The sequence below is a fragment of the Penicillium paradoxum genome (assembly GCF_028828445.1).
Source record: "Penicillium paradoxum strain IBT 22861 chromosome Unknown utg000003l_segment0_segment0, whole genome shotgun sequence".
Classification (NCBI taxonomy): domain Eukaryota; kingdom Fungi; phylum Ascomycota; class Eurotiomycetes; order Eurotiales; family Aspergillaceae; genus Penicillium; species Penicillium paradoxum.
Genome location: NW_026643181.1, coordinates 218158 through 244355, shown reverse-complemented (window position 1 = coordinate 244355; position 26198 = coordinate 218158). Strand labels below are relative to the sequence as shown.

The 26198-nt window shown below is 50.8% G+C and overlaps 13 protein-coding genes across 13 annotated transcripts; 7 read left to right on the top strand and 6 right to left on the bottom strand.

The window, feature by feature from the left end:
- Positions 1 to 5: 5 nt before the first annotated feature.
- On the bottom strand, positions 6 to 418 carry N7457_002030 (SWI5/SAE3 family protein; the record flags this gene model as incomplete). Its single annotated transcript, XM_057173076.1, has 3 exons — positions 6 to 165; positions 243 to 328; positions 374 to 418. 3 exons carry the CDS (start codon positions 416 to 418, stop codon positions 6 to 8), a joined length of 291 nt encoding a protein of 96 aa, XP_057033227.1.
- A 516-nt stretch (positions 419 to 934) lies between these two features.
- On the top strand, positions 935 to 2614 carry N7457_002029 (Ytp1 family protein; the record flags this gene model as incomplete). Its single annotated transcript, XM_057173075.1, has 5 exons — positions 935 to 1051; positions 1106 to 1183; positions 1276 to 2106; positions 2167 to 2296; positions 2364 to 2614. The coding sequence occupies 5 exons, from the start codon at positions 935 to 937 to the stop codon at positions 2612 to 2614; spliced, it is 1407 nt and encodes a 468-aa protein (XP_057033226.1).
- A 382-nt stretch (positions 2615 to 2996) lies between these two features.
- N7457_002028 (E1 ubiquitin-activating protein AOS1) lies at positions 2997 to 4323 on the bottom strand (the record flags this gene model as incomplete). The annotated part of the gene is made up of 4 exons (XM_057173074.1): positions 2997 to 3872; positions 3944 to 4130; positions 4178 to 4235; positions 4284 to 4323. The coding sequence occupies 4 exons, from the start codon at positions 4321 to 4323 to the stop codon at positions 2997 to 2999; spliced, it is 1161 nt and encodes a 386-aa protein (XP_057033225.1).
- Positions 4324 to 5469: 1146 nt separating this feature from the next.
- On the top strand, positions 5470 to 7272 carry N7457_002027 (uncharacterized protein; the record flags this gene model as incomplete). The annotated part of the gene is made up of 4 exons (XM_057173073.1): positions 5470 to 5509; positions 5568 to 6423; positions 6473 to 7099; positions 7149 to 7272. Coding segments are annotated over 4 exons (1647 nt in total), but the record flags the coding sequence as incomplete, so codon positions are not given.
- A 2455-nt stretch (positions 7273 to 9727) lies between these two features.
- Positions 9728 to 11127, top strand: ddiA (putative DNA damage-inducible v-SNARE binding protein Ddi1; the record flags this gene model as incomplete). The annotated part of the gene is made up of 2 exons (XM_057173072.1): positions 9728 to 10340; positions 10427 to 11127. The coding sequence occupies 2 exons, from the start codon at positions 9728 to 9730 to the stop codon at positions 11125 to 11127; spliced, it is 1314 nt and encodes a 437-aa protein (XP_057033223.1).
- A 229-nt stretch (positions 11128 to 11356) lies between these two features.
- Positions 11357 to 12122, bottom strand: N7457_002025 (EXPERA domain-containing protein; the record flags this gene model as incomplete). The annotated part of the gene is made up of 4 exons (XM_057173071.1): positions 11357 to 11427; positions 11492 to 11644; positions 11800 to 11994; positions 12050 to 12122. The coding sequence occupies 4 exons, from the start codon at positions 12120 to 12122 to the stop codon at positions 11357 to 11359; spliced, it is 492 nt and encodes a 163-aa protein (XP_057033222.1).
- A 1384-nt stretch (positions 12123 to 13506) lies between these two features.
- N7457_002024 (TauD/TfdA dioxygenase family protein) lies at positions 13507 to 14717 on the top strand (the record flags this gene model as incomplete). Its single annotated transcript, XM_057173070.1, has 2 exons — positions 13507 to 14512; positions 14593 to 14717. 2 exons carry the CDS (start codon positions 13507 to 13509, stop codon positions 14715 to 14717), a joined length of 1131 nt encoding a protein of 376 aa, XP_057033221.1.
- A 362-nt stretch (positions 14718 to 15079) lies between these two features.
- Positions 15080 to 19382, bottom strand: N7457_002023 (putative non-repetitive nucleoporin; the record flags this gene model as incomplete). The annotated part of the gene is made up of 4 exons (XM_057173069.1): positions 15080 to 15691; positions 15776 to 16554; positions 16614 to 19073; positions 19124 to 19382. The coding sequence occupies 4 exons, from the start codon at positions 19380 to 19382 to the stop codon at positions 15080 to 15082; spliced, it is 4110 nt and encodes a 1369-aa protein (XP_057033220.1).
- Positions 19383 to 19665: 283 nt separating this feature from the next.
- Positions 19666 to 20257, top strand: N7457_002022 (uncharacterized protein; the record flags this gene model as incomplete). The annotated part of the gene is made up of 2 exons (XM_057173068.1): positions 19666 to 19805; positions 19858 to 20257. The coding sequence occupies 2 exons, from the start codon at positions 19666 to 19668 to the stop codon at positions 20255 to 20257; spliced, it is 540 nt and encodes a 179-aa protein (XP_057033219.1).
- A 119-nt stretch (positions 20258 to 20376) lies between these two features.
- Positions 20377 to 21210, bottom strand: N7457_002021 (uncharacterized protein; the record flags this gene model as incomplete). The annotated part of the gene is made up of 3 exons (XM_057173067.1): positions 20377 to 20888; positions 20941 to 21055; positions 21109 to 21210. 3 exons carry the CDS (start codon positions 21208 to 21210, stop codon positions 20377 to 20379), a joined length of 729 nt encoding a protein of 242 aa, XP_057033218.1.
- Positions 21211 to 21600: 390 nt separating this feature from the next.
- Positions 21601 to 22333, top strand: N7457_002020 (5-formyltetrahydrofolate cyclo-ligase; the record flags this gene model as incomplete). Its single annotated transcript, XM_057173066.1, has 3 exons — positions 21601 to 21688; positions 21741 to 22166; positions 22218 to 22333. 3 exons carry the CDS (start codon positions 21601 to 21603, stop codon positions 22331 to 22333), a joined length of 630 nt encoding a protein of 209 aa, XP_057033217.1.
- A 33-nt stretch (positions 22334 to 22366) lies between these two features.
- Positions 22367 to 22746, bottom strand: N7457_002019 (small nuclear ribonucleoprotein E; the record flags this gene model as incomplete). The annotated part of the gene is made up of 3 exons (XM_057173065.1): positions 22367 to 22416; positions 22472 to 22562; positions 22624 to 22746. 3 exons carry the CDS (start codon positions 22744 to 22746, stop codon positions 22367 to 22369), a joined length of 264 nt encoding a protein of 87 aa, XP_057033216.1.
- Positions 22747 to 22979: 233 nt separating this feature from the next.
- Positions 22980 to 26167, top strand: N7457_002018 (mRNA transport regulator MTR10; the record flags this gene model as incomplete). Its single annotated transcript, XM_057173064.1, has 6 exons — positions 22980 to 23105; positions 23164 to 23256; positions 23306 to 23578; positions 23634 to 23724; positions 23790 to 26027; positions 26079 to 26167. The coding sequence occupies 6 exons, from the start codon at positions 22980 to 22982 to the stop codon at positions 26165 to 26167; spliced, it is 2910 nt and encodes a 969-aa protein (XP_057033215.1).
- Between the last annotated feature and the right edge of the window lie 31 nt (positions 26168 to 26198).

Genomic DNA, 26198 nt, shown 5'->3' with positions numbered 1-26198 from the left:
ATTTCTCAATCCTTTTCCCCAACCCTAAACTCCTTCTCGACCTCAACCTGCCTCACACCCCTCGCATCGGCAATAATCCCCATCAAGCCTTGCCCAATGTCTTTGATCTCATTGTAATCATGCAAGAGCTGGATATGGCGTTGCACTGTGGCGTTGGGGTCATGTCTGCAATTGGCGGGTTAGAGATGCAATCTTCGCGTTATATCTTCTATTCTTCTAGATAGGGAACTGGAACGAATTACTCAAGCTTGGCGGTGATGGAGGACAGCTCGGCTTCGAGCTCCACGCGCTTGGCCTCTAGGTTTGTAATTGAGGTCCGGAGAGTGGACTGTGGATGTTAGAGCTTGGATGGGGTAGATGGCCGAGGACGTACTAGTCTTTTGTCTTTGTGGGTCTGGACTTCTGTGGATGGATCCATGATATAGATGGTCAATTAGATGGTGTGTGCAGTTGACTTTGGGATATGCGACATGCAAGAGAAGGGAGAGAGGGATGTCGTACTCCGTAGTACAGGTGCAGATGTGCACATGCAGAGAACTGCGATTGAACTGGCAGGACTCCGTACATTGACTGGTCAACTGTACAGCCCTGGAGAGCCTTATACTCCCCACCAATCACCGTCCCCGCTGAATAATCGAGTCTCAGGCTCCCAGGCTCCCAGGCTCCCCGGTTCCAAGGTTCCAAAGTTTCAAGGTTCCTACATGTTGCGGTTCTTTTGATCCTTTTTCTTCAGAAGGGTTAATCCAAACGGAAGATAGTACGGAGTATTCCGTACAGTAAGTACATACTGAAGACCAACTTGACAGCCAAGACAATCCAGATCCTTCTCTCCTGACTCCACTGTTGTGTTCCAAGATCCCGCATAATCGGATGCTCCGGATTTGGTTGTTACCCGCATTTCTTTTCTCCCTTCCAACCTCCCCAACTCAACATCATGGCTCTTCTCCGTCAAGGGTCTTTATGGACGGTGTTCCTCCTGGTTGCCTCGGCTCTCGCCCATGGCGACCATGATGCTGTTCCCGAGGGCGAATCCATCTCCCAGGATCCTATCGTACGTGGTACAGCCTCGTTCGTCTTGCCAGATGTTAACATTGTTTTTTGACAGGACGCAACGTTATGGACTCATATAATCCTCATGGGTTTCGCTTTTGGTATAATTTTTCCAACGGGAATGGTTCTCGGAGTATGTACTGCTTGAAGTCTCTTACGGGTTTCGCTGCGCCTGCGTCATCCATGCTTCAATTGCGTTTCGGAATCACTAACAAGGAAACCTAGATCGTTCGCTCCCGCTGGCATGTCCCCGTCCAGGTCGTCGGTACTATCATCGCCGTGCTTGCCTATTTCCTCGGTCACGCCCACAAAGGTCGTCAATTCGACAAGAACCTACACGCTTCCTTCGCAAACTGGTTGATGCTCATGCTGATCGCGCAAATCGTGCTGGGCGCATATCTCAAGCTCCATCTGGTGAAGGCAGGCCAGGGTCGTATCCGATGGATCTTCGTGATGGCTCACGGCGTTATCGGCAAGATCATGCCCGTTGTCAGCTGGGCGCAGATGGTGTTTGGCGGCATTGCTTCGCTCGGCTTCTGTCGCGATGATCACCTCGGACAATGTCTGGCGCATTTCATCATGGGCTCCGCCTTCATCGGGTATGGTATTTGTCTGACTATTCTTTTGCTGGTGGGCCAGCACTGGTTGCGTCGTACTGGACGCAGTCAGGAGTTCTTCGATTCGCTCGTCATTGCCGCTTGGGGCTGTGTCAATACTTTCACTGAGCACCGCTGGGGTGGCCCATGGGTTCACAATGACCTGCAGCACACCACTATGGGCATTGTCTGGTGGTGTGCGGGTCTTCTGGGTATGTGGCTCAGCCGCAGCCGAAGCGGCCGTCCCAGGCGCAACCTTATTCCTGCTATTGTCATTTTGATGACTGGCTATGCTATGTCGTCGCACACGCAGCACTTGATGATCAGCACTATGGTCCACAGCGTTTTCGGATATACTCTGATGGCTGCTGGTCTGGCGCGCATCATCGAAATCTCATTCGTATTGAGGGATAAACCCGCTCTTTCCGAGCCGAACAGCTTCCAATTTATGACTCCCTATGTATGTTCCCCCTCTTGTGGATATGGCATCCATGCAAAATACTGACTGTTTTTCTCACAGTTGCTCTGTGCGTCTGGCTTCCTCTTTATGGGAGCCACCGAGGAACAGATGGTCATGCTGAACAATGCAGGCATTATGCACGTATCCTACGTGTTGATCCTTTACAGTGTCACCTTCATCCTTTTCCTCTGTAAGTCGCCTATCCCTTTAATATGCGGGTTTGATATCTCCGAACAACAACTAATTCCTGTCTTCAGTTGTCAACATTCTCCTCCACATCTATGCTGTTCACGCCTGGCCCAACTCCGAGTCCACTGATCAGGATGGCCCCACCTACTCTACTCTCAATACGAGTGCCAATGGCCGCCCGCGCTCGAACTCGGAGCAAATCCAAGATGCCGAGGCATTTGAGCTCCATGGGCTGATTTCCGACGATGAGGAAGGCCCCTCCATGGGACCGCGGAAAGACAGTGATGAAGAACTTGGAAAAGACGAGAGTCGTCACTGAGCCATTTCTATGATTTGCTTGTTTCGTTTGCGAGTTCCTCGTGCATTATGTGGCATCTTGTTGGACGGCGTCTGGATTGGGTTCGGTTCGGATTTGAAAGCCCTAATTGGCTGCGAGTTTGAGTAGCTAATAATACATCTGGACCAAAAATTGCACATATTCTTTTCCCAAATTCATGGAAGAATCAAATATCAAGTATCGAAATTGTTCCATTTGTGTTCTGCTATCGTACATAATGAGATCCAGACTCAAGGTCCAGCTCCATGGAAAACCAGTAAAAACCAAAGAGATTCGTAACAATCTTAAGAGAGTCTCGGGGTTCATCCTCCCCTTCGCATTTCTATCCACTTAGATCCCCTTCATTCTCATCATTGGCCCCGCCTCACAAACCCCCAGCAACAGGCACCGTGATCGGATTCCTAACCGGCGGCACAGCAGCCATCTCCGCCCCGCTAATATCAGGGAAGAAAGGATGAAGGGAATAGATAGGGCCCACGCTCTTCTCGCCATCAAACAGCAACATATTCTGCAGTGGCTGCTCCCTCGCCGAAAGAACATTGATAACATCCTGCGCCAGCGCACCGCCCAAAAACGCCGCAACGGGACTCAGCTCGCTGCCCAGGTTCTGCAAGAACGTCCGCAAAAACACTGAGTCCAATGTCAGCGGTTCCAGCTTCAACTCCTGGTGTCGGTCACGCGATAACTTCGTGAACAGTTCCAGGTCTTCGTGCGTGAAGGTTGGTCGGCGGCCGAGTAGTTTTTCGAATTCCCATAGTGCGCGCAGGCAGCTCAGTAGTGGAGTTACTTGCTTGCGTCGCCGGGGGAGACGTGTGTATTCTTCGGGTAATGGGGATGTGTTTGCTAGGATTAGCGGGGAGTAGACCTCGCGCTTGGTGACTAGCTCGATGACCTTGTTGGGTTCGATTTTGGTGGTTATGTCGATGACGCTGCGGGTTGGGGTTTCTTGGGCTGCGGTTGTCATGTTGGATTTACTGCGCTCGATCACGAAGTCGTGGCTGATTAGATCGGCGAAGGCATAGCCGTAGAAGCCATGTAGTCCGGCGGCGTAGAAGGGCCTATTGGCCAGTCGGCAGGCGGCGTTCACGGTTGTGTTGGTGAGGAAGTCAAGTTCTGTGGCGATTGTGATGTCGAAGTTTGCGAAGAATTCGGGTTGTTTGGTCTTGACGTCGGAAGTGTCGATATGGAGCTTGACTCGAGGGTTCATTTTGTGGATTTGTGGTCCTGCGACTTCAGCGCGCTGATGGGGGTAGGTCATTAGTGGATGGTTCTTTCGGTGGGATTAGGTGGTCTGTTTGATTCGAGACTCACATTCTTTCCGATCACATCCTGCTCGCTTTGTGCTTCGGCGACGAAGAACTGGGCACCTAAATCCTCCTCTGTGACAACTTGATGGTCGATGATGGTGAGCGAGCCAATGCCTGCCAAGACCAGATTCTTGGCTACCTCATTCGCAAGAGCTTTCACGGTAATGAGTAGAATGTTCGCCGATCGGATTCTAGCTGCTGTTAGGATGTGTGGTGGTTTGCAAGCTAGGCTGCTCACTTTTCTTGGGCCTGCACTCCCCACAGCCGAATCTGTCGGTCATACAGCGCGATTTCATCTGACAAGGTTAGTATGGCTCAAATTGATATTGATTAATGCGACATACCAGCACTGATGGACTGCGCATTGTCCTGTTGTTCCGCCATGGTCATACCAGGTGAGATAAGAGGCTCAGATTGCGAGCTTGGCTATTGAGAGCCCCGCACTTTTCTTTCGGGGAGTCGGATGTCAAGTACAAGATGAAATAAGTTCAACAAGTGGCTCACACTGCAGTATCGAAGTTGTCCGTAGATGGAGGTGTAAGTAGGTGTAGATCGCAAACGTCCGGATTTGAATGGCGTCAGGTGACCCGGAAGCTCCTGTGTGGGGCCGTGGAGACAAGAAGTATACAATTCTATCCCCCATCCAGCAACGGTATTCTATCAATTGGATCGATGTGTGGTGTGATAGGGAAGGTCTAGAGAATCTTATGAATAGACTCATACAAGATATCACTTATAGTGAGAATTCGAGAACCGGCTTGGAGTATTTTTTTGTTTTTATGGACCAAATGAATATACCGCTCTAGTAGGAACACATATAGATGGATGACTTCAAGGTATAGAAGGTAGAAGCCTGCCTTCATGGAAATGAGCAAATGGGATAGAATGATACCTGCCTATGTAAGTATTCATGGGCTTATAACTTCTATATCTCTTTGCACAATGATCTACCATGACCTGTATTGAGCAGCTCACCCGAGCTTTCTTCGGCTGTAATCTCTCCAGGTACATATGTAACTACCTACATGTACATAAGATACAAGTAAGTAGGTAGCACTGTAATTTCTGTCAGATCCACGCATATTATATGCTATACTTGAAACTTCCCTGCGAATGTCCATGAGCGGAATTAGGAAACCTCTCACAGCGGCACTCAAATAGTTAGATGCAGATATCTCTCACGGTAGTATGATCGGGTGGTTTCAAAGCTCAGTGGCACTTTGAGCTGTCCAAGATGAGACAGTTCGACCTTAAAAATGAAGTTAGAATCATAGTCCGCGAGATCAACCAAGTTCATACGAGAATTGTGAAATGCCATACGAGTGAAGTATAAACAACTCGCTCTCCACTCCGATGATCTAATCGACCATCACGTGTTATCAACCTTGGGCAACTTGCAAGGTTGCAACTCTCCCACTTGAGGGCTTTTACTTTTGTCTCACCAGGTTGATCTTCTCGGGTTGCTTTTCTTTCTGTCGGGTCGATGCATAGACGGTATTCCTTACCCCTATTCTTTACCCCGACATAGGCAACTTCACCCCACCAACGGTACCCATCAACGTGAATGATGGTATGTCTCTCATGGCTCCTATGCGTCTGATGTATGTCTTACACCTCCTTTTAGTCAGGGAACTACGATTACCCTCGTGCCTCCTCCTCTTCTTCTCGCCGTGTACCCCGTCCAACTGGGGCCTACGAACGCCCGAACCTCTTCCATCTCCAGTATCTCCGCAACTTAATATCGGAACGAACTCGCTCCGGTGCCTACACCCACAGCGCAACACGTGCTTTGGAATCATTAGACGAAGAGCTCGGTGAAAACTCTTTGCATCGGCCTGGAGATCATAACTTTGCCCACCCCAGGGCCGCTCTGGATCGTAGGCTTGAACAAGCCCGGGTCGCCCTCGATCGTAACTTTGAACAAGCCCGAGCCGCTGTGGATCGCTCAACCCAACACCTGGAGCCCGAGATAGCGAGCCCTGCAGACCGTATCCGGAGTATCTGGCTTGACCAAATTGGATGGGAACCACCTCGAAGTCCGATTCCTCCGGATTCCCATTCGTTTCGACATCATTTACCCTGGCAAACCTACAGATCCTCAAGCCCAGACGGATCTTCGTCCAGGCCACCGCCACTCATGCCGCTATCCGGTCAGTCGAGTCAGTCCGGCCGTGATGGCCAAGGTCGGATGAAGCGTCGAAAGTTGGACGCCGACGATAACCGTGAGGAATTTCAGGGGTTCAACTATGGACATAATGGACAGGTGGTGCCGGGAATGCTACAGATGGAAATCGCTAGCTGTGATGGAGGAAGCTACGATCCCGATAGCGGGTGTTCGCGCCCCGAGAATGTTCTGGATAACAATTCAAGTGTCTATTCCACCAAAGAAGATCGCTGCAACTTGGTCCTCTGTCATCGGGGGGAAGCCCCATTTTGTTTGAAGAAGATCGTTATCAGAGCCCCTCAATGCGGATTCGATGCTCCGTATGTACCAGGCGTGCCTGTCAAGTGAAACTCTGGCTAATTGGAGCAGAATCCAAGAAGGCATGGTCTTTGTTGCCATGACCTCCGATGAACTGCTTGCCCGCACTGCACAGTACCAAATACAATACCCCAGTGGCCGGTTCCGCCGTCGAGCCCGTCGCAGTGGAATGCAGCCATCCCAGGAATATCTGACTGGCTATCGACCACCGCTTCAAAACCTCGAACGCACAGTCCTTATGGGTCCAAATTCGGCTTCGGTTCCGCACACCTCAGAAGACCCACAAGCGCAGTTCCGTATCACTACCGAATATGATGAGAACAACGATGATTCTGGAGAAGAAGAAGAAGACTGGCGTTCTACATTGCTCGAAAGAACACAGGCCGAGCAGACGGACGATCCTTTTTCAGATACCGACGAAAATCCAACTGATGAAGAGGATGGGTCAAGCAGACGTCACCGACGGTTTGATTCGCAGCGAATAAGAGCCCTTGAAGCGCACCAGCTGAGTGCTCTCGGCCGTATCGCTGACCAGAGATTACATCGTGGCCCGAGCCTTGTGCATCCAAATGCTCCAGCCGAGCCAGCACAGCCAACTGCTGAAGTTCTCAAACCACATGCCCGTTTCTTTATCGAGCGAGAGAAGAGCATGGTCACCATTAAATTTGATCCGCCCCCGTATGTTAATTGTAATCAGCTGTCCATCTCTATATACTAACCTTCCTAGGTCGGGTCGGTTCATTCTCATTAAATTATGGAGCCCGCGACCTGACGGCAACATCGATATCGAAAGTATTATTGCGCATGGGTATGCCGGGCCGCGCTTCTTCCCAAGTATCGCTGCTCGCTAGTGGTAGACTGACGGGGTTCGCTATGTGCTTTTATTTTCGGATCCAAGGTATAGATCTTTTTTTGATCTTCTAGTGTTTTTGGTCTATGGTTCTTCTGGCCCAGAACTCGCATTCTTACTGGTTCTAGATACTAGTAAGACGACGTTATGAATGACAATGATATGACTTTCAAGGTTATCTCTCATGGTTGCATTCTTCTATTTCTGGATTTTCTCATCATACTTCTGCCATGCAAAGCGCGATCTATGTGGAACCAAGATTATCAAGCTGGTATAAATACTGCTTGATCTCTCACCCGAGGAATCACCATGGACCAACTGAACCAGAGCAGATGAGACACTACCGACAGACCTCCATCTAATAGTCCCAATGGGTTCCAGTTGCGTTAGAGGCGAATTGGCGACAGGGAAATCGAATATGGCATCAGGATATAAGGCTGACTCTTATGTCAACCATATTGACAATGCTCATTGTGGCATTGATCAACAGCACCTTCCCCTCGGTTTCCTCGTGACAAGATAGAGGATGATGATACCCGTCTCGAAATATATAGCGCTCATACATATATAGGTAAGCTCTGTGTCACACCTTCTGCTCAGTCTTGGGCATGCAAGGCTCTAGTTATTATGGTAGTTGTTCAATTGTCTTCTTCTATCCAGATCAAGGTATATAAATGTATAACTAGGTACAATTTTCGAGATTTAGTAACCTCAACCTATGCCCCTCATCGGCCTAGATTTCTATCGACCGTGATGATCGACGCCAAGATGGTGGGGTTGGAGTAGGTGCTGTAATGGCTAATGCGCATGTAGTTCCCTACCTTTGAGCGTGATGTATAAGGCCGTTCGTGTATGTACATTAGACATTTATTCCAAGGCGCCTATTCTTTCCACTGCTAAGCATTGCTAAAAAACTTCGAATGGATCCTAGTTAGATCCATATGAGTTTAAAGGTCTGCTTTGCATGTTCGATAGGATGAAGTCAAAGAGGCTCAACGGTTCGTCTTCGACTCATCTGGGATATCAGCATTATTAGGCGAGGTCTGCACATGAGCACCAGCGAGGGCACCTAGGCTGTGCCATAGTGGCCAAGATATGCTCCAACTGGATTTGATGACCAAGAGGAGCGGGCACATAAAGCTGAGCTGGGTCTTTATGACGCTCACATTTTGTGATTGGCACGGTTTAGCCCTGAAGTGGAGTCAAACGCAGCTGGAGACTGATATAGTTCAAGCCCTAAGTAAAAGCCACTTAGCCTATTCGAAGGAAAGTGCATGAACAGCCCCAATCCCAAACCGGCGCCATGCCTGATCCACGGACCTTGGGGTCGAAGCAGCAGCCAATCTGAAACATTAGCACTAATGCACAACTCTAGAAACGGGTATTTCGTAAACGGTCACTTACATTATAGGACTAGCATCCTTGAACCTGACAGGACGGATGGTTGCCCTCAGCCTCGTGCAGCGTAGACTCCGGTTGGCGAATCATTAGGAGGGGGATTACATTAATTGCCATGGCAGAGCGATTATACGTGTCTACGTGTGTGTTGTGTTGCGTGTTGAGTAATTCAAACGTTTATACCGTCGATCCGTGCGGCACTGTCAGCGGCACAATGCATCCACCCATCCATGCATCCATGCATTGCCGGTACCAATTTGACTGACTTGCGCTTATCGCCTCGCGGCCTCACGCATGGCTAAAGTACCCTGCACAATTTTGACCACTAGTGCGGGGTCCCTGGCCGGGATGACTTCCCAGCGAGAGCCACTGCGACATCGCGGAACATGTTTGCAGTCTGGCTGGTCCAGGACTGGCGGATCAACGGACTTTGAACCGACCTGTGGTACTTTTGGAATAAATGTTCCAGCCACGGGGGGCTCTTAGAGGGGCTAGATAGCCCCGCTGTAGTAGGTTGACAACATGCACGATGGAAGCCATTGGCGCAACGAGTACCCGGGCATTGTGTCGGACATGGCCGTGGATGCGATACGAAAACAGGGTCATGGCGGTGCCAGACACAACCTTTATACCCAATATCTTTATTCAAGGCTCCAGTCCCCTGGTGAGGCGGATAAGGAGCTTGTCAGCCGTTAGCCCGGGCCATGGGGCCATTAGTGGAGGAGCTAAATGGCTCAGCGCGGGGCTCATTGAGCATATACAATAGGTGGGCGATGGACATGTATGTGCGAAAGCATGTTAGCTGCAGGACTAGAGTCCGAATGAAAGTCTATCCTGAAACTAAAGGAAAGGCGAAAAAGAAAGAGAGTGGAGGTAAGGGAGCTCTTCCCTAAGTCAGGTGTTCCCTTCCCCGGAGCCCGCTTTATTAATCTTCTTTCTCTTTCTCTACTTCTCTGAGCTTCCCTCCACTTTTTTTTCTTCGCTTTTCCCTCGTTTCCTCTCTGAATTATAATTTTACTTTTGATATTCTCCCTAGCAGACACCCTTGCTTCGATACCATGCGTATCACCGTTAGCGTCATCCGTCCCGAACAGGCGGACTCGGACATCATCAACCTAGAAGTGGGCGGCGACATGTCAATCGAGCTCCTCAAAGCGATTGTCGAAAGCGAAACTGCCATCCCACCTGAATCTCAGCAGCTCGTCTACAATAACCAGCTCCTTCAGATTCCTTCTCAAACCCTGGACCAAGTCGGCATCACAGAGGGCGACATGCTCGGCGTGCACGTCACCCTCCGCACTCCCCAACGCCCAGCTGCTCGCCCCGCTGCCTCCAGCTCCCACGCCCCCAGACAAACTCCCCAATCTCGCCCCGGCATGCCAGACCCCGAAACTATTCGTCTACATATTCTAGGTGACCCTCGCGTGCGCGAGGCCGTCCGCAGGCAGAACCCGGAGCTATCTGAGGCTGCGGATAACGCTCAGCGGTTCCGCGAGGTTCTGCTTAGGCAGCAACAAAACGAGGCGCAGCAAGAGGCGCAGAAGGAGGCTCGCATTGCAATGCTCAATGCCGATCCATTTAACCCCGATAATCAAAAGGAGATTGAGGAGATCATTCGCCAGAATGCTGTGACGGAGAATCTCCACAATGCCATGGAGCATCATCCTGAGTGTACGTCCTACGTCATTTCACTCTCTGCACCTGCTAGGCTACTAGATACGATGTGTACACCGATGCTAACCAATCATTTCTCTCAGCTTTCGGTCGCGTGACAATGCTCTACATCCCCGTCGAAGTGAACGGCCATCGTCTAAATGCCTTTGTCGATTCCGGCGCCCAGGTGACCATCATGTCGCCCGAGTGTGCAACAGCGTGTAACATAATGCGTCTTGTCGACCGTCGCTACGGCGGCATTGCCAAGGGCGTCGGCACCGCCCCAATCCTGGGCCGGGTTCACTCCGCCCAGATCAAGATCGGTGAAATGTTCCTGCCCTGCTCCTTCACCGTCATGGAAGGCAAGCAGATTGACCTGCTCCTCGGTCTCGACATGCTCCGTCGTCACCAGGCCTGCATCGATCTCCAGCGCGGCGCCCTCGTCATCCAGGACCAAGCCGTTCCGTTCCTCGGTGAGGGCGATATCCCTAAACACTTAACCGAGGAGTTCGAGGCCGAGCCTACAGTGAAGGGCGCCGATGGTGCCGAAGTCGGGGCCCGCACTGGCGCGGTTACGCATAAAGCTGAGAATCCTGTGAATGCTAATGCTCATGCTCATGCCCCCAATGCCTCCGGTGCATCGGGATCACAGCCGAAGATCAACATCCGGCCTGCCCCGGCGTCGCGATGGCCGCAGGACTCCATTGCCAAGATCACAGAGCTGGGATTCTCGCGGGAGGAAGCACTCCGGGCTCTGGACATGGCGCATGGAGACATCGAAGGCGCAATCGGGTTTTTGATTTGATCTAGCACGGAAATCCGCTTGTTGCATTTACATTCATGGGCGTTTTGGTCGGGATGGGAACTTGTATTAGCGAGATTTGATCAACGCACGTAATGATGTGTACGATTATAACGCTGGCTGCAGTGTATTAGATTGTTCTCTTTTTTTTTCCCTGTCTTTTTCCCCCTCTACTGCGTATGTATGTATGTATTTGGGTGTGGCCCAGGTGATCCTGGGTACATATTTCGGTTTACTCCCGCTTGCTTTTCGGCATGAGTTTGTCGCGGAGACGGAAGACCATGTCTAGGGCCATCAGGCCGCCTACGGGATGTCAGTATTAGTTTCCGCGGGCAATGGGGCCATGCCCATTGCAGTGTGTACCTACCCAGCGCCACGTAGGGAGCATACAGCATGGTGATTTGCTGTTTTTGGGCGACGGAGCGATCGGACCAGCTCCATACGTCCACCAGACATGTCAGCGAGGTGAGGAAAGCTTGGATTCCGAAGACGAGCAAATGCACAGGGATGAGGGGATGGTCTGGACGAATTGGAAATTTATGTCAGCTACGTTTGATGTCCCCAAGGGATTTTTAATTCGGCCATTGGGGACGAAGGATATCAGATGTTTGCAGGCGGAGTGGGGGGACGAAGCCAGGGATATAATGAGATCAGGCACGAGCGGAGACCACTGACCTTTACGCAGGCCCCGGATGGCCCAGATGGAGGCGGGAACATGGTAGAGCAGCTCCATCCAGATGAAGACGGTGAACCATGTTGGCGCGGGGTCCTCGAAGAACTTGTCGTGGTAGGTTGCGATATAGAATTCGCGGAGTTGATGGGAGAGGTTGGTCTGCAGGAAGGCTGGTTGAAGGGGGACGGTGTCAATTACTACGTTGGGGTTAGTGTGGCGAGATCACATCTGAGACAAAGATAGAGCCCGCACAGAAGATGATTGGAATATGAGTGACGAAGAACAGGAGATAGGCTAGGTCGCGTTTGCGACTGCAGATGGGCATGATGCGATCTGAGATCGGGGACAGTTCTGGATCATATGCACAGGGGGGATTAAGGGGGAATCAAGGAGGGGATCAGGTGACGAAGGAATAATCTGGAAGACCCCGAACGGAACAGGAAACAGGAAACAGGAAAGAGAAAGAGAAAAGAGAACAGAGAAAAGAGAAAAGAGAAAAGAGGAAAAAGAAGTTAGAGTATGAGCCTAGCCCTATAGGCCTATAATTGCTTTTTTGGGCGACGGTCGACGCTTGGGTAACTAAGTACGGAGTACTCCGTACATGAATGTATATGAGGTACTCCGTATATGGTCTCGGGGAGGTCTAGCGTATCCCTGGATCCTTCGGTACCTGTGGCTACTCCCAGGTACCTGAGCCTCGGGATCCCATTTCAGCGTCCGGCTCAGCTCACGCAATTTTGGCCTCTCCATCTCCCCGAAGGCCATTTTTAGGTGGCCAACAAAGGACCTTGGGGGACAAATTTCAATTATGCTCACTTCGGGTCCATTGGGGATCAATTTCGATCAATTTGGATCAATTTGGATCAATTCCGATCAATTCTGATGCATATATTCTCCAGCTCCGTGGAACACGTCAAAGGACAAAAGAACGACTTAGAGGGACGGAAACCCCCCCTGTCATAGTTCGAGAATCGAGATGAGCACGAACCACACGGGATATGTGTAGACCGCATGATCTCTAGGACACTCCCTGAAATGGTTGAAATGGTTGGAATCGTGAAACTGTGGTTTTCGCTCCTTTTTCTCCTGGGAGCTTCCTGAATGGCCTCTAGCGCCCCATGTGGCCCATAATCTCCTGCATAGATCACGGCAGATAATGCAATTGCCATTCCGACTGCCTTATCTGTTCCCAGTCCACGACGCCGTACGGAGCCCTCGAAATCACGGATTCTAGCGGTGTAAACAAGCGGGGCGTGGAAGCTCTGGAAGGAAACACGAGTGGAGTGGCAACGGGGATATGCAGAACCCATTCTGGGATTCTCGGGGTTATCCCTTTGGGATCCGTGGGGGGGATCCTGTTGATTCGTGATTTGCCGGATTTCCTGAATTTCTGGAATTCGGGAATTCCTTTTATTGGATTTCTGGGGACTATTATCGCATATTTCACACCGCTGTTCGAATCTCACATCCGGTTTCCACTCGGAGATGAGAGGAAGAAACTAGTGTTTTAGCCTGTGTGATCTTATGCATGCCTTCTTATTCGAGATGTCTCTATATACCGGTATATAGGGAAAATATATATATAATATATAATATATATCTCTATCGAGATCTATATATATAGACCTCCATCCCACCTCGATTCTCTCTTCATCTTATCCATCTACTCCACTCTCTCTCTATATAATCCCCTCCCACACCTCGACACCATGCCCTCGACTGCCCCCGTGCATCGGCCCAAACAGTCCAAGATCAAAAACCAGGAGCCCATCAGCTATGACATCAACATCCCATATGTCAATGTAGACAAGAAGTCCAAAATCACCACCAAATACCCCCAATACCTCCCCTCCTGGGATCCCGTCTGGTTCGATCCCCTGCAACCCTTCGACTATGAAGACCCAGCCCTGCGGGTCCGCAACAAAACAAAGCCCAACCTGCTGCCTCCTACCGCCAAAGTCAACCATATCCAGCCCAATCTAGGCACAATCATTGAGAATGTCCAGCTCTCAGACCTCAATGCCGCCGGAAGAGATGAACTCGCCCTCCTCATCGCAGAGCGCAAGGTCGTCGCCTTCCCAGACCAAGATCTCATCGATGCCGGCCCAGACGCCCAGGAAGCCTTCATGCGTCACTTTGGAAAACCAAACTACCAGCCCGTCTCGGGCTCCATGACCGACCATCCGGCGTTCCACATCATCCACCGCGACGGCAACAGGGAGGAAATCGCCCGGTTCCTCGAACAGCGCACCACCACCACCCTCTGGCACCAGGACGTCAGCTACGAAATCCAGCCTCCGGGCTATGTCATGCTCGGCCTGCTGCAGGGCCCCGAGGTCGGCGGTGATACCGTCTTCGCTGCGACGGATCTGGCCTACAAGCGCCTTTCCCCCGCTGTCACGGCTTTCCTGGATGGATTGAAGGCCACGCATTCCTCGTCCAAGATGATTGCTCATGCCCGCATGACCGGGGGGTTGGTCAGGAAGGATCCCGTCGATACCGTCCACCCGCTTATCCGGGTCCACCCCGTGACCGGGGAAAAGTGTCTGTTCTTGAATGGGGAGTTCATCAATCGCATTCACGGTCTCAAGGATTCGGAGACGAAATGGGTCTTGGACTTCCTGATGAATCACCTCGTGACGGGGCATGATTTCCAGGTGCGCGTGCGCTGGCAGCCTCGGACGATTGTTATGTTTGATAATCGCTCGACCATTCGTGAGTTTCTCTGCCCTTTTTTTTTGTTTTCTTGGTCTTTCTTTAGAGATTGGTCGAAGGCATATGCTAACGATTTCTAGACTCGGCGATTGTGGACTACTTGGATGACGATTACGGTGCTAAGGCTCGTCATATCTTCCGTCTCATTGCACTAGGCGAGAAGCCTATTCCTGTGTACGAGGAGGAAGAAGAGGAATTCGAATAGACTGCATAATGTGATAGATGGGCCATGTCGGAGTTTCGGATTTGGGATTATATAGATTGCATTTAATTTGGGTCGTTTTAATATCATTTTGGGTTGAAGTGATTGGAAAATCTTCATGGCTGAACATTTAGGGCTATCCTCCCGTCTAGTCTGCCATGTACATGTCAGGCTGTTGAATTCGTTTTCATTACCATCCCACGCCTAGAGTTACAGAAAACATACCCCATAAAAAAAAAAACAAAACGAAAAAACAAAACGAACTGATCGCCGGAATATGTCAAGTAAATCAGGAGTCACCGCCACGCAGATCGGCAGCGCTACAGGACCGTCCCCACATCGTCTCCCCAGGAGAAAACGCCACATTACCGCAGGATGTCATCGATCCGTGACCGCAAGTCATGAGCGATCTCCAAGTGTTCTCCACCAACGACACCGCTCTGCTGCAGGATCAGCAGCATTTCAGAGACACGCTCGGCAACGATATCCGACCCGAAAACCATGCCACCCAGGCGCACGGTCTCCTGGAACCACCCACTCAGCAGATACAGCAGATCGTGGGCAATAAACCGCCGGTTCGAGCCTTGGAAGGGCGCCTCGTCAGTGTAGTACATGGTTTCCAGCACGGCGTACAGGGATTCGTGCGCCACGCCAAGATCGATGAAGAGATCCACCACCCAGGTCGATGGGCCGACGTTCCGCTGGAACTCGAGTGCGTATCGCTCGAGCATGGGGACGAGCTCGCGAATCGGGAATATGGTCTCCGACATCCGTAGACGACTGCCGAGGCTGCGGACTTTGTCGATCACCGCTTCGTAAGGTTGCGGTGAGCCGCGCTGGGTGGTGGCGTCATGCACACTCTCGATCAAATGTTGCCAAGTTGACTTGACATCGGCCGCGTTCCGGTGGTCGGCTTGATAGAAAATTTGGAGGCAAATGTCGTGGTAACTGGCAGAGTCGGCATATTTGTTGAACAACTAGTAAAAAAAAAAGCCTTGTTAATATGGGGTTCGAATTCGTGTCTGCAGGATTCAGAGGATTTGGAAACGCGAGCCACTTACTGTACTGATATCCATCACTGGTCCATCGACCTCGCGCAGGATCTCGGATTTCCGCTCGGGAATGATTCGTTCGTCATCCTTCAGTCGTTGCAAGAGGTCATCCTGGATATTGGCCACATCAATGAGGTTTGAAATGTCCTGCAGCAATCGCTGCCTTGACTGACGTCCAACGTCCGGTGTGAAGATCGAAGCATTGGCGCGGGCTTGACCAAGGTACTCAATGCGACGACTCAAGGGTAGCACGAAGGCGCTGTTGGCCAGGTGGAACTGAACCTGGGCAGTCTCGAAAAATCGTTGAGACTGGGCATAGAATCGCCAGAGCAGATCGGCGTGGCCTAGATCATCGTTTGACTTGCGCTGGAGATAAGTGACCACAAATGGCGACTGGGTCTGCAGCAACCGGTCGTTCCAGCCCTGCTCGAGGTACCAGTCGTACAAACTCGTAAGGAACACCTCATCGGTCGAATCGGAAATCACGCCATATGCCTCATTCTGGCGTTTCGCGATGGGGGTGAGTTGGCCATCAATGAGTCCAGGGTCGGATGCAGCAAGTGCGTCAACTGCAAGTACAATTTTAAAGATTAAATCGTAACATTGCTTGCGGAAATAGAAGTATTCCTTGCGGGGGTCCTGGGTAGTTGTGAGCGTGAGCTGGCGCTGGGATCCTGAGGGAATAAGGGGAATAAGCACCTGTTCGGGACGCTGGTCCATAATCCAGGAATAGGCAAGGTTCGACTTGTCGGAGCGAGCGGCAACGTTGAGAGCAAGCTGGATAGCACCTAAAGTGAGACCGTTAGCATCGGATAATAACAATACCGCCGGAAATGACACAGCATACCTGCAAAGAACTGGTTGATAATGAAATTGTCAACAGCTGAAACCAGATAATCCATAGGCAGGAACTCTGCCACTTTCTGGAAGAGATGCAGACATTCGTTGAGCAAGTTCCGGCCCAGTTCCGTATTGGCACCAGCCTCAGTCGCACGCTTCAGCATTTCCTGTGCCCTGAAGATAATCACATCCTCTGGACTGCAGAAGCTGCCACATCGTCGTCGGAGTGCATCGGCCACGGTCTCGACGTTCGAGCCCTTGGCAATGTTGCGGTTCACAATACCCTTCACAAGTTCCTTGGCGATGTCGTGTCCCTTATTGGAACTAAACAATTCCTCATAGGTGAGTCTTAGGAACTTTTCCTTGGATTCAGCTGGCAAAGTCGCTACGATCTCATCAACCCGCTCGTCGAAGAGAACCAATATGAATGAGATTCCTTCGATCGTGTGTGTAACCAGCTGGACAAGTGAATATAGTGCGCGGTGCTCGGCTTGGAGAGCCACTTCTTCTTGCTTGCTGTTCACCCGGGAAAGAGCATCAGGCCCGTTAAGCCCATCAATGAAGGTCTTGTTCGCTTTGAAGAACTCGTCCAGGGAAGAGAGATCATGCTGAATAGCCTGCAATTTACTGGAACTCACAGACGCAGAGACAGATTCTGCACCGTTAGGCCCTTTGCCCACCTTCGCGATTCTCTCCTTCCAGATTGATCGCAACAGACGGGAAATATACAGCGCGATGCCCGTGTGTCGAGGAGAGGGCTGCACTGCATCTAGAACAGATGTCGTGCCGTCCGCAATGGCGTTTTCATTCAGATGAGCTCGACCACCCTGAGTGATGAAGGCCTGGCGTGCTGCAGCCAGGATATCCGGATCGGTGATTCGAGTCAGTCTTTGATCAGGGGAAATTTCCATACCCTGGCCACAAGCCACCGCCAGAGCAGTCGCCAGCATCTCACTTCGTCCATATGTTCGCAGGAAATTCTGGACCTCACCAGACAACCCATCATGAGGATTGCCGCCGCTACGGAGCAACGAGGCAAAGATATCCACGAGACGGCGTCGACGAATGATATGGACTCCACCATTAGTCAAGATTGCGATTTCCGGAGCCGGGTGGTCGAACTGAACAGCCAACTCATTGCTAACTGATGAAGGAGCCGAAACCAGCCCAATATCCTCTGCTTTGCCACCCAGATCCAGAGTGATGGCCGACTCGGCAGCTTTGTTATTGACTGGGTTCTCTTGGTATTGAGCGATCCGACCAGAATCCGGGGTTGAGATGAAAAGAGTATCCATCTTTTGCTGTGCATCCTTGGTAGTAAAGCAGAAGAAATAGCCTGGAGAATAACGCTCGGCAAGACGAGTGGGTGAGAGAGTGTTGATCTGACCAGCAGAAGGCAAACCCCCGCCAAGGTGTGAGACAGATGAGATAGATGATGCCATCCCACTCACGCCGGGCGAGGTATCGACGGGTGGTGTCTTCACGTGCAGTGCCTGCATGCTTGTGGGAGAATTATCGATGGTTGACGCAGGATCCCAGCTATTCGAGCTAGTGGCGCTAAGATATATGCGATAGCCGGTCGCCGTCGTTGCAACAAGATGGTACCGCGACGCTTCTGTGGTTGGCACAGGACTGATTGATACAATTTTGACTTTGGGATTAAGGGCTTCGTTTGCGGTGATGATGTGTCCGATATTGGAGTAGATGTCCGGGGCGAGTTTAGTGATTTCGAGTTTCAAGCTGCCATCAGTTCCCATGTGGAAAACGCGAATTGTAGACATGGAGGAGAGTGTATAGAGCAAGTTTCGGCTGTCATCGATTGTCATTTGCACTACATGCTCGGTAGCGCTCTGAGCAAGATTTTTCAGACTCATCGATGGCTTGAATGCCGCTAAAAGCGATCTCGTGTGGTTGACTCTCCCGCAGCGGCCTTGGAACCAACGTTCATCCTGCTGGTATCTAACCTCATGCACATGAGTATCAGACGACCCTCCAAAGAAGATGCGTCCGGTGGATGCGGTTGTCGCGAAAACATTGATATCTAACCCTCGGACTGCAACAGACATCCCGGTGTGATACAACGACACTTGTTTGCCTCCATTGGGCGTGTTCTCATGGCCCATGCCCAACAAGATGATCTCCGCGGTCGTCGCAATGACCAACAAATGGGTGATTGCAGGCAAGAAGACTCCCGGACGTGGTTTGGTCAACTTTACAGCATTGATACTGTTAGGTTGTTCCTCGAATCCCACCAATTGCGGGTTGGGGTGTGTGAAATCCCAAATATACAACGCATTATCAATAGCCACCCACGCATGATTTAAGTCGGCGAATAGACCCATGCTGGTAGAAACTTGTGCGCGGTTGTATTGGTCAAAGATCTGATCGGGAATGTCGTACATTTTGACTTTCTGGAATGGTGCCCATGATGGAGACGCGGGAATATTGTACTCGGAAGAAGAGCCCTCTGTCCTTTTTATCAGTGTTATTCGAAAACCATGAGCAGTAGATTCTTACGAGATAAATAGTTGTCCAGGTCTGGATAACGCGCCTCGCTTTCCAAGCTGTGATTGATCGTTCGCGCCCCGCGTTCCTCAGTGCTCACTATCTGGTTTTTGGAGGCTGCTGGGGGAAGCTTTGGCATGGGGGTCTGCAGTGGCGACTTGGATGGAATAGGCCGTGCCGTAGCTGGCGCTGGAGTCCCAAAGTAAGCTCCAGGAAGGGGTTTCTGCGGCGTCGCCGGAGGGAGATTTGTTGGAAGAGTCGGATACGACATGGCGGCGGTTGAAGGGAGAAAGGGACAATCCCCCGCTAAAAATCACAGAGAAGCTGCAGTATAGGTCGGGCGAGAAAAGGAAGTCAGAATGTAGGTGGGGGAATGACGATGGGAGAAAGTCTTTGGAGCAGATTGGATTATTCAAGGTCTTTGCGAAAAGCGAGAGTCAACACTGGGAGCGCACAGACCAATTACGATCTTCCGCCTTTAAGATTGATTGTCTCTTCCATTCATCTTTAACCCTCAATTGAACTTGTCTTTGTTGACTAAATTGCTAATCACAATGTTTCAATCCATCCGCTTCTCTTCACGCTTACCAGCTCGTCTGGTGCGGTGGAATTCCACCGGTCCGGTTCTGCCACCCTTGATGGCTACTTTGCGGACTGATCTGAAGACCGCCATGAGAGCCAAAGATACTACAAGGTAGGAAATGCTTCTGATTTTAGCTTTCCTGGGTATAAAAGCTTATGATCAGACTGAATGTGCTGCGCGCCTTGATCTCCGAGACCAACAATGCCGCCAAAACCGCCTCGCCGATCCAAACAGACATCCAGCTTTTGTCGCTCATCCGTAAACGGTTAAATGCCTCCAAGGATGCTGCAAAGGAGTTTGAAGCCGCTGAGCGACCAGATTTGAAGGAGAAGGAGGATGCACAAGTTGTCGTGTTGGAGGAATACGCGGGTCAGGTTAAGACTCTCCCCATCGCCGAGATCAAGGAAGTAGTCGTCAACGAGATCGATGCGATGATCAATGCCGGCAGTAAACCCAACCAAGGCACTGTTCTCAAGGCTCTCTTTGCTCCGGGAGGCCCGCTGGATGGCAAGCCAGTTGACCGGAGAGAAGTGGCTACCGAGGTCAAGAATGCGCTCTCTTGAGCTTAGATTTACAGTTTGTATATTAGTGTCACAATAGCCTCCGTGGTAGGCATTCAATTATCATTATAATTCACAGAAGAATAAGACTACACCTCCAAGTCAACGCCAGTTCAATTCATTCAGGAGTAGAAGAAAACTACTCCTCCAATGGATGTCATGAGAACACCCAACCACCACCATCGATCTGGGTTGATCAGCTCTTCCCTAGTGATCAGTTGGAATCCAGTGTGTGCTGATAGGTCTCGCTTTCGCTTGTGTCCCGTAGGCATGGGATTCAATGTTGTGGTGGGAAGCATTTTCGGTGGACGGTAGGCGAGGAACATGGGATGGAGGACCGAGCCATCAGCTCTGGTCAGTTTGAGGCGTTCAACGCCATGATACTTGTCGGTTTCCACTGAGAATTCCTGGGTGGTGTTAGGGTGGGCAGATTGAAGAGTGGGGAATATATGTACCTTGAACTGCTCGGTATTGTTATATCTTGTGTAGTAGCCTGACTCCTTGCGACAGGGATCGGACACTAGCTGACGACCATCGACGGCGATTGGAGTTAGGATCACAGTTCCGTTACCGAAGACAGAATAAGATCCATGTTGCCACTGCATAATTCCTCGCGGGCATGATGGTTCGGCCGCTGTTTAACATCAATATGGTGCCAACCATCTATAGATCCGTGGAAAACTAACGATTCGAGATCGCGCGATAGTATGCTTGTTCATAATATCCATTGTTGTCGAATGAATATGAAATACCGGTCAAATTCGGTTCCAGCAGCCTGTCGTTAAGAGGGTCGTAGAATCCCTGCGTGCATTAGTCCCGTTTGGTAGTCAGTTGTATATATTGATTCCACATACCGGACCAGTGACAACCTCACGAGATTTGGTGGTCCATGTTCCAACCAAATCATTCACATTTGCCAAAGCGGCAGTCGCCAACAAACTCCAAATCAGCAACATCGTGGTTGACAAAAGAAGAACCGACAGAAGGGGAGTATTTGAAGGGCGCCCTTCGTTACGGGTGGAGACAATAACATAGCACAGACCCCTATCAAATCGACTGGAATGCACAGGACCAAACGACACAGAAGAGAACAGGACTATCAAATACTTATCTGGAGCTATAAGCATGAACAGGTTCTATAGTGTAGTGGTTATCACTGTGGTTTTTGAAGTTACCCGATTGGGTAGTTAACCTACCACAAACCCCGGTTCGAACCCGGGTAGGACCTTTCTTTTTGTCTTTTTGTCTTTTTGTTCTTTTGATGGTCATCCCGGAATGTCCTTTATAATCACCCCGCTGACGACTAAGGACTATTCTTCCAATACCCTTTGCAACTATCAGGGGAAATGTCCTTCCAAGCTGCAAAGCGCGACCTGCGCAAAAGGATGCGCTCGGTTCTACAGGGGCTGTCTGCAACTGCAATCAACCAACAATGTCTGCTTGACTTCTGCTCTTTCTATCATTGTCCGTACTAACCCCATCCCAGCCAGCGCTGCTACAGCGAAGTTCCTGTCGCTGGCTGAGTATCAAAACGCGAAGAACATCGCCGTATACCTGTCTATGCCGAGCGGTGAGCTTTCAACTACAGGGATCGTAAAGGATGCCCTACAGCGTGGGAAGAATGTCTACATCCCATATATCCACACTCAGAATAATACATCTGTTATGGATATGTTTGCGCTCGGGTCCATGTCTGAGTTCGAGTCCTTACAACCGGACAAATGGGGAATCCCATCTCTCCTAATTACGCAAATCGAGGGTCGCCAGAACGCGCTGGTACAGGGGCTGGATCTCATCGTGATGCCGGGTATGGCCTTTGACCACGGATTCCGACGACTCGGTCATGGTAAAGGATATTATGATCATTTCCTAACGCGATACTCAAATTTGACCCGCAAAATGCCATTCCTTGGTAAGTAATCCCAGAAACAATCCGTTTATCCCCGACTGAACTCCATGATAGTTGCCCTTTCTCTCCAAGACCAATTGCTCGCTGAGGATATCCCCGTGGTGGAGCATGACTGGTTGATAGATGCGGTCGTGGTTGGTGATGGGCGATACTTGGACCGCAGGGTGTAGCGCAACTCGAAATAGAAAAGGAAGAGCGAAAATTCAAACAGCCTGGATAAGAGATACATTGTCTCCCTTGAGGAGAACCTGGCCTGTTGCATCATTGATTAGTTCTGTGCTCGTAAACTGCGGTCCGTTTCATCATACCTAGCGGCCTGCGCTTCTCCTCCTCTGTCTTGGTTGCCAGGCGCACCTCCACCGCATCGTCAATGACCAAATTCATGAATTCATCGAAGCCCTGGCATAAATTAGCTTGAATGACGACTAAGTTGGGGTCACGTAAGAAACAAAACACATACACGGATCTTCCCCTCAATGCGGAAAGCAAGCTGCTCATATAGCCAGACTGAAACAGTGCTGCGCTTCTGTAGCAGACTGAAAATGTAGTGGATCGGAGCCAACAATGTCTTGCGGCCAGCCATGATGTGAGGTTTATGTCGAAGGTGATAGCTGTCACACGGGAGACGAATCGAAGAAAGCTCTGGCGGGCCTGGCGGGCCTGGCGGTCGTCCCGTGATTTGATTACGGTAATACGGTTATCTCGTCACGGCCACCATCCCACCTTCAACTCGCTCCCCCTCTTCAGCGCCTACCTCGTCAGATGCTGATAAGTTTCTGAACTATCGCTGTGCCTTGATTAACTCCTTAATTCAATATGGCCAGCAAGGAAGCCGGGCAGGCATTCGCCCCGGTCCTGGCGGCCGTCGCGACAATGCAAGGTAATGTGCCTAGGTCCGAGAAGACTCAAGCCCATGAATTCCTTGAGAAATTCCAGAAATCGGTATGAGACTTCGTTTTGGCATTGGGATGATTTCCGCTAATTTCTAACGGTTCTGTAGATTGAGGCCTGGACAACAACCCATGCTATATTACAGTCCCCCGATGTACCTGTTGAAGCCAAGTTGTTTGCGGCCACTACGCTGAAAGGAAAGGTAAGAGCATGTCCCGCTCAGGATTGGAGTGTTTTCTGACTGTGCGCAGATCATCTTTGATCTCGATCAACTTCCTTCGGATTCAGTATTGGCGCTGCGAGACTCGGTCCTCAACCTATTGGTGGCATTTGCGCCAGGCCCGCGTCCCATTCAAACCCAGCTATGTGTGTGTCTGGCTAGTTTAGCGATTCAAATGGTTGCATGGAAGGACGTTCTGGCGACTGTTGGCGCAGCTTTGGGAAGCAGTGCAGGAGACTGCGTGCTGGAGTTCCTGAAGATCTTGCCCGAGGAAGTCACGGAGGGTCGCAAGATCAATCTCAGCGTATGTTTCCCTACTCGCGTATACAAAGATCCAGTCAAACTAATCATTGCAAAAGGAAGATGAGTTGCTCTCAAGAACCAAGGAGCTCCTAGAAGACAATGCAGAACAGGTCATGCAGCTGATGATTCAGTACGCTCAATCGTCGCGTACGTATTCCGTAGACATATTTCTACTCCTGGGGCAATAAGGACTCGTATCTGACCTTGAACAGCTACTGCCGCAACGAATCCCCGTCTGCTCGACTGCATTACTTCTTGGCTACGTGAAATTCCCGCCTCCAAGGTAGTGGAATCCCCTCTCATGGACGTCATCCTCAAGGCCTTGGATAACGACGTATCTTTTGACGCCGGCGTGGATTGTATTTGCACACTCTATCGTGATACAAAGGACGTGGACGAGTCCCTTCCTGTCATTCAAGCCCTCTACCCACGATTGATGGCACTGCGCCCAAAAATTGCCGAAACTGCCGAGGCCGAAGACTTGGAGGCTTTCAAGGGAGTCACACGAATGTTCGCGGAGGCTGGTGAAGCCTGGGTCGTACTTATCGCACGTCTACCGAATGAATTCCGCGGTCTCGTTGAGGCGCTTCTCGAATGTTGCGCGCGGGATTGGGAGCGCGATGCCGTGTCTCTGACCTTCATATTCTGGTATGAACTCAAGCAATACATCGCCATGGAACGGTACATCGATGCTCGAGTCAACTTCCAGGTCATATTCTCCCAGTTGGTTGATATCATGGTGAAACACCTCGAGTTCCCCAGCCCGGAAGAAGGCGAGGTTGACTTGTTTGGTGGAGACCGCGAGCAGGAAGAAAAGTTCCGTCAGTTCCGCCATGCAATGGGTGATGTTCTTAAGGACTGCTGTGCTGTTGTGGGTGTGAACGATTGTCTTGCTAAGATTTACCAGTTGATCCAGCAGTGGGTTGCCAAGTATGCGTCGCAGGCAAGCAATGAACATGTTCCTCATTGGCAAGAACTAGAGGCTCCTCTGTTCGGTCTCCGCGCCATGGGTCGCATGGTCGATCCTCAAGAAAGTACTATTCTTGGACAATTGATTCCTTTGATCGTTCAGATTCCCGACCAGGAGAAAGTACGCTTCCAGGCGATCATGGCGCTGGCCCGTTACACAGAGTGGACATCTGTCCACCCCGAAACATTGGAGGCTCAGCTTAACTATGTGATTTCTGGGTTCCACCACTCTTCTCCAGAAGTTGTGCAGGCCTCTGCTCTTGCATTCAAGTTTTTGGGAACAGACTGTCAGAAGCTACTCGGTGGTCATATCGCGCAGCTTCACACATTCTTCGAGTCAGTGCTTGACAAGCTGAAACCTGCCAGCCAGGAGGAAATCACTGAGGGTGTTGCTGCAGTGGTCTCAGTGCAGCCCCATGAGAAGATCTATGAATCGTTCAAAATGTTCTGCGATCCGATCATGGCCCGAATCATGAATCTTGCCAATAACGCCCAGGACGAAGAAGGCCAGCGGGCCGTAGCTGATCATCTGCAGCTGATCACTATCTTTGTGCAGGTGGTGACACCCATTGTTGCACCTGGAGAAGAAAATCCTGCCGTCAAATACTGCGGCGAGGTTTTGCCTATCATGACCACGATTGTCATGAATTTCACGTCCTCTACACCCATTCTCGAGCGCGTGTGCCGATGCTGGCGGTATATGATCATCTCTTACCGCACTGGCATGATCCCTCTTCTGCCAACTCTGGCTGAAAGCATTGCGAATGGCTTCCAAGCCTCTCGTGAAGGTTGCTTCCTCTGGGCCACGGACGCGGTCGTGCGCGAGTTCTGTGATGGTGCCGATTACGTGGACCAGGCCACTAGCGATGCCGTCTTCCAGTTCTATGAACAGCAAGTTATTGCTTTCCTGCGCATCTTGAACGACCTACCCCCGCAGAATCTGCCCGATGTGATCGAAGACTTCTTCCGTCTTTCCTCGGACGCTGTTCGATACTACCCCAAAAAGTGTATCACCTCGCCTCTTGCCATTCCCATCTTCTCTGCTGCGCTCAGTGCTCTCACTCTTCAACAAGTCGACCCTCTTATCGCTACGCTTCATTATTACCGCGATCTGTTCAGCTTTGCATTTGAGAAGCCTATGGTCTCCGGGTTCACTAGCCCGGAAGGCCAGCCTTATATTACCCCTCCTGAGGTTCGCGAGGCTGTCAAAGCCTTGATCATTTCTCAGGGCCAGCCTTTGGCGCAGCGTGTCTTGACAGGCATGATGTTCACTTTCCCTGGTGACTGCTTCCCCGATGCATCGGGAGTAATGATGACGATGTTTGAGCTGCTTCCTCAGGAAACCGGAGCTTGGCTGCAGACTACACTGCAGATGCTGCCAAGTGGCTCGATAAAGCAAGGTGAGGCCGAGCGCCTCCTGAAGAATCTCTCCGACAAAGTACAGTCAGGAGAGACCCGCAAAATTCGTATTCTCCTCCAAGGTCAGTTCCTTTACCCTCCCCTTGCCTTGCTTCCTTGGCTAACTTCTTCAGATTTCACCAATTCGTATCGCCGCCGCAATGTAGCTCCACGCGATGGACTTGGCCGCCTTGAGGCTACCCGATTCCGATTCAGCGGATGAAATTCTCCCTGTAAAAATTTCTTTCAGTGCT